Source organism: Entelurus aequoreus, linkage group LG03 (genome assembly GCF_033978785.1).
Source record: "Entelurus aequoreus isolate RoL-2023_Sb linkage group LG03, RoL_Eaeq_v1.1, whole genome shotgun sequence".
Taxonomy (NCBI): domain Eukaryota; kingdom Metazoa; phylum Chordata; class Actinopteri; order Syngnathiformes; family Syngnathidae; genus Entelurus; species Entelurus aequoreus.
In genome coordinates, this window is record NC_084733.1 from 72,861,788 (window position 1) to 72,867,814 (window position 6,027).

The 6,027-nt window shown below is 40.8% G+C and overlaps 1 protein-coding gene across 1 annotated transcript; it reads left to right on the forward strand.

Moving 5' to 3' along the window:
- The first annotated feature begins 3,851 nt into the window (after nt 1–3,851).
- LOC133646846 (muscarinic acetylcholine receptor M4-like) lies at nt 3,852–5,715 on the forward strand. The gene has a single exon (XM_062042670.1). It carries the CDS (start codon nt 3,852–3,854, stop codon nt 5,079–5,081), a length of 1,230 nt encoding a protein of 409 aa, XP_061898654.1. The 3' UTR covers nt 5,082–5,715.
- The last annotated feature ends 312 nt before the right edge of the window (nt 5,716–6,027 follow it).

Genomic DNA, 6,027 nt, shown 5'->3' on the forward strand with positions numbered 1-6,027 from the left:
GACCATTATTGTTTTGTATATAGTGAGTAATAATACATTTACTTACAGAATAATAAAATAAGAGAAAATGTGTTCTCAAGGAAAACAGGATGCCAGTTCCTAAAAATCCATTGCAAAAAAAAATTCAGACAGCAGTGCTTTGCTGTTTTTAAGGAACTACTGCAAAAACAGTCAACAATCCGGTATATGACTGTTTTTTTTAAGAAACTACTGAAAAAACAGTAGTCAAAAGATCTGTGAAACAGGCGCACTATGCTGTTTTTAAGGAAATAATGCAAAAACAGCAATCAAATATTTTTTTATAAAACAGGATCACTGTACTGTTTTTAAGGACATACAGTAGACCAACCACTAAAAATGTAGTCAAAGATCCTCTATAAGACAGGAGCACTCTACTGTTTTTAAGGACACAGAGTACCACTAAAAAGTAGTCAAAGATCCTCTATATCAGTGGTTCTCGAACTTTTTTCACCAAATACCACTTCAGAATACAATTGGCAGGTCCAAGTACCACCACAATGACCATCGTTGAAATACAGCAGCATAGTAGGCCTAAGTGTTCATCTAAAATGAAGGCAGAGGTTTTATTTAACAAGTATATTTAATATTTGGCCACTGTAACACTACACATAGTTTGAACAGTAACACAGTGTTTGAATATAGGAAATTAAAACACTGTATTTAAATAATTAATCGAATATTTTATGTACCACTTGATGGCGCCAGTGTACCACTACCACAGTTTGAGAATCGCTGCTCTATAAGACAGGAGCACTCTGCTGTTTTTGAGGATCTACTTCAAAGCATGAGTCAAAGATCCTCTATATGACAGGTGTTTTTAAGAATTTACTGCAAAAACTGGAGTCAAAGATGATCTTTTTTAAGCTGTTTTTAAGGACCTACAGTATCGCTAAAATAGTAGTCAAAGATCAAGCAATCGGCTGTTTTTAAGGATCTACTTAAAAAAACAGTGGTTAAAGATCCTTTGTATCACAGGGACAAACTGTGGTTTTTAAGGATACTCTGCAAAAAAGTGGTCAAAGATCCTCTATCTGACAGGAACACTGTGGTTATTAAGGAATTGCAAAAACACTAGCTACATACTGTATAAAGGAGTGCTTTGCTATTTTAAAGGACTTTCTGCAAAAACAGTCGTCAGAGATCATCTATATGATAGAGTAGTCTGCTGTTTTAAGGACCTACTGCAAAAACAGTAGTCAAAGATCATTTAGTCCAGAAGATAGTACTGTGCTGTTTTTAAGGATCGACAGCAAAAATCGGAGCACAATATATTTTATAAGACAGGAGCGCTCTGCTGTTTTTAAGGACCTACCGCAAAATAGGGGTCAAAGAACCTCTATAAGACAGGAGTGCTCTGCTGTTATTAAGCATCTACTGCAAAATGTGAGTCAAAGATCCTCTATATGACAGGTGTTTTTAAGAATTTACTGCAAAAACTGGAGTCAAAGATGATCTTTTTTTAAGCTGTTTTTAAGGACCTAAAGTACCGCTAAAATAGTAGTCAAAGATCAAGCACTCGGCTGTTTTTAAGGATCTACTTAAAAAAACAGTGGTTAAAGATCCTTTGTATCACAGGGCCAAACTGTGGTTTTTAAAGATACTCTGCAAAAAAGTGGTCAAAGATCCTCTGACAGGAACACTGTGGTTATTAAGGAATTGCAAAAACACTAGCTACATACTGTATAAAGGAGTGCTTTGCTATTTTAAAGCACTTACTGCAAAATCAATCATCAGAGATCATCTATATCAGTGGTCCCCAACCACCGATTGGTACCGTGCCGCGCAAAAAAATAATAAAAAATCAACATAAAAAACACAATATATACATTATATATCAATATAGATCAATACAGTCTGCAGGGATACAGTCCGTAAGCACACACGATTGTATTTCTTTATGAAAAAAAAAAATATATACACCCAGTTATGCACCCTGACGGCAAGTGTGGGAGTCGGTTCTGAAGTATGAAGTAAAGAGACGTAACTTTGTCACCTCGCCTGGTTATTGACTCCAACCCAGAATATTACACTGCCCATACCTATGCTCCTTCAAAGGCTGTGCTACTGGCTGCAAAGCATTGCACTTTCAAATACAATAATGAGTAGAGAGGAGTGTTATGTGTGTATATGTGTAAATAAATGAACACTGAAAGTCAAGTATTTATTATATATATATATATATATATATATATATATATATATATATATATATATATATATATATATATATATATATATATATATATATATATATATAAATATTCCGAATTTGGAGGTCTCAAGGTTGGCAAGTATGGGCGAACGTTAAGTCGGAGAAATAATTAATGTTTCTGTGCGGCCCGGCAGAAAATGTGTCCCCAGTGAATTAAGTTAAAGTCTTAATATATGAATTAGTGAATTAGGCTAAAAAGGTCATAATTTGTGAACAAAAAAGGCCTTCATTTGTGAACAAGTGAAATAAGTTAATTAGGTCCTAAAGTGTGAACGAGTGAATTAAATTAATGTAAAAATCCTAAGTGTATTAATATAAAAAGGCCTTCATGTGTGAACAAGTGAATTTAGTTGAAAAAAAAGTCTTAATGTGTGAATACGTGAATTAAGTGGATTAGGTTTTAGTGTGTGAATATGTTATTAAAGGCAGGTCTTAATGTTTGTGAATGAGTGAATCATGTGCTGCAGCGTTGGTTAATGTGTGAATTAGTTCATTGTGTATTGAAGTGGATGAACAAGTTACTTAGGTCCTAACTGAGATGTGTGAACAAGTGAATTGTTATCAAAGTGTTTGTGTAAGTGAATTCAGTCTCAATGTGTGAACTAGTAAATAATGTGCTGATTCTCGTGTGAACAAGTAAACTGCATGTTAATAGGGCACGTTAATTGACTTAATTAGGTCCTAACATGTGAACGAGTAAATTCAATTAATGTAGTCCTAATGTGTGAACAAGTGAATTAAGTTAAAAAGTCATGATTGATGAACAAATGAATTGAGTAAAAAGGCATTTGTTTGTGAACAAGTGAATTAAGTTAAAAGGGCCTTAATGAGTGAACAAGTGAATTAGGTTGGGGGAAAAAATCATAATTTGTGAACAAGTGAATTGAGTTAAAAAGTCCCAGGACCGGTGGTGGGGACCCCTGCTCTATATCAGTTGTCCCCAACCTTTTTGTAACTGTGGACCGGTCAACGCTTGAAAATTTGTCCCACGGACCGGGGAAGTGGTATTTTTTTTTTTGTCATAAAGAAATACAATCATGTGTGCTTACGGACTGTATCCCTGCAGACTGTATTGATATATATTGATATATAATGTAGGAACCAGAATATTAATAACAGAAAGAAACAACCCTTTTGTGTGAATGAGTTTGAATGGGGGAGGGAGGTTTTTTGGGTTAGTGCACTAATTGTAAGTGTATCTTGTGTTTTTTATGTTGATTTAATAAAAAAAATAAAAATACAAAAAATCTTTTTTTTTCCTTTTTTAAAATTTTTTATTTCTTGTGCGGCCCGGTACCAATCGAGCCGCGGACCGGTACCGGTTGGGGACCACTGCTCTATATGACAAGATCATACTGCTGTTTTTTAGAATCTACTGCAGAGACGCGAGACAAAGATTCTCTCTGACATGAGCGGTCTGCTCTTTTTAAGGACCTACTGCAAAACGCTTGGGCTGTTTTAAGAAATCTTTTGCAAATATGTTCGTCAAAGATTCCCTTACTGACAAAAGTGTGCTGAGTTTGTAGAAGTTACAAAATTGCTCTGACGCTTTACTGCTCACAACCACTAGAGGGCGTGTTTTCTCCATTAACGTGATTCACTGTTTTTTCAAGGAAACATGGCAGCAGACCTCGAACTCAATGCTTCCGCCTGGCCCCGCCCCCTCATGAACGCCACCCGTGAGCCAGTGGAGGCAGGGGCGTGGCAGCATGGCCTCCTCCACCTGGTTCCGGTCACCGCGGTAACCATCTTGCTGAGCGGCGTCACCGTGCTGGGAAACTTCCTGGTCCTGCTGTCCGTCAAGGTGAACCGTCGCCTGCGGACCGTCAACAACTACTTCCTGCTGAGCCTGGCCGTGGCCGACCTGCTGGTGGGCGTGGTCTCCATGAACGTGTACGTGCTGTATGCGGTGTGCGGCTACTGGCCACTAGGGGCCGCCCTGTGTGACCTGTGGCTAGTAGTGGACTACGGCGTGAGCGCGGCGGCCGTGCTGAACCTGCTCGTCATCAGCTTGGACCGCTTCTTCTGTCTGACCCGTCCACTCAGCTACCCGTCTAGGCGGACAGGTAAGATGGCTGCCCTGATGATCGCGGCCGCTTGGCTGCTGTCCTTTGCCCTGTGGACGCCCGCCATCATGTGCTGGCAGACATCTGGTGGCGAGCGCCTTGTCCCCGAGGACGAGTGTTACCCGCGTCTGCTCGCCAGTCCGGTCGTGACCCTCGGGACTGCCCTGCCTGCCTTCTTCCTGCCCGCCCTCGCCATGGTGGGCCTCTATGGACACGTGTCTGCCGCCAGCTGCCGGCGCCTCAGTGCGCTCCGCCACCCACAAGCGGGTGACTCTGGGACGTCCAGCTCGTCCCTGCAGAGCTTTCCCCCGAAACGTCGAGGCGAGCCCACAGGTGACCCCGTGTCACAGTCTCGGCGCCAATGGCGGTTTGGCGACTTCAAACTCAGGATGCATCGGGCGGCATCCACGGGAAGTGACATGTCAGAAAGGACGGGCGTCTCGCCACGCCCATCGGGCAAAGACGACGACTCTTCCTGCTCCCGAAAGCGCGGGTGGGCCTCCTCCTCCACGGGACGCAGGATCGTGGTCAGGGAGAGAAGAGTCACGTGGACCATCCTCACCATCCTGCTGACCTTCATCGTCACCCGTGTGCCGCACAACGCCATGGCGCTGGTCGCTGCCTTCTGCCACGTGCGCATCCCCCACTTTCTGTGGCAGGCGGGGCGCTGGATGGCTTACCTCAACAGCGCCCTCGACCCCGCCTGCTACGCCCTCTGCAGCGCCACCTTCAGGACCACCTTCTGCCGCCTGCTGCGGTGCCGCCGCCACCGAGCACCTTGATGGCAGCGGCGCCATCCAAAGGACATTGGTCACCAAGTTGACTGTTAGTCATTCAATGTGTGTGAACGAGTGAATTCGGCATTAAAGTGTGTGTACAAGTTTATTAGGTCCTAATGTGTCCAAGTGAATTAGTTATTAACGTGTGATCCAGTGAATTAAGTTAAAGTCTTAATGTATGAATTAGTGAATTAGGCTAAAAAGGTCATAATTTGTGAACAAAAAAGGCCTTCATTTGTGAAAAAGTGAAATAAGTTAATTAGGTCCTAACGTGTGAACGAATGAATTAAATTAATGTAAAAATCCTAAGTGTATTAATATAAAAAGGCCTTCATGTGTGATTAAGTGGATTAGTGAATATGTTATTAAAGGCAGGTCTTAATGTTTTTGAATGAGTGAATCATGTACTGTAGTGTTGGTTAATGTGTGAATTAGTTCATTGTGTATTGAAGTGGATGAACAGGTTACTTAGGTCCTAACTGAGATGTGTGAACAAGTGAATTGTTACCAAAGTGTTTGTGTAAGTTAATTCTGTCTCAATGTGTGAACTAGTAAATAATGTGTTGATTCTCGTGTGAACAAGTATATTGCATGTTAATAGGGCACGTTAATTGGCTTAATTAGGTCCTAACATGTGAACGAGTGAATTAAATTAATGTAAAAATCCTAAGTGTATTAATATAAAAAGGCCTTCATGTGTGAACAAGTGAATTTAGTTTAAAAAAGGTCTTAATGTGTGAATACGTGAATTAAGTGGATTAGGTTTTAGTGTGTGAATATGTTATTAAAATTATTAAGGTCTTAATGTTTGTGAATGAGTGAATCATGTGCTGCAGTGTTGGTTAATGTGTGAATTAGTTCATTGTGTATTGAAGTGGATGAACAGGTTACTTAGGTCCTAACTGAGATGTGTGAACAAGTGAAATGTTATCAAAGTGTTTGTGTAAGT

What these genes read in the sequence shown, in the direction of transcription:
- LOC133646846 (XM_062042670.1), top strand. Translation starts at nt 3,852, where the DNA reads ATGGCAGCAGACCTCGAACTCAATGCTTCCGCCTGGCCCCGCCCCCTC.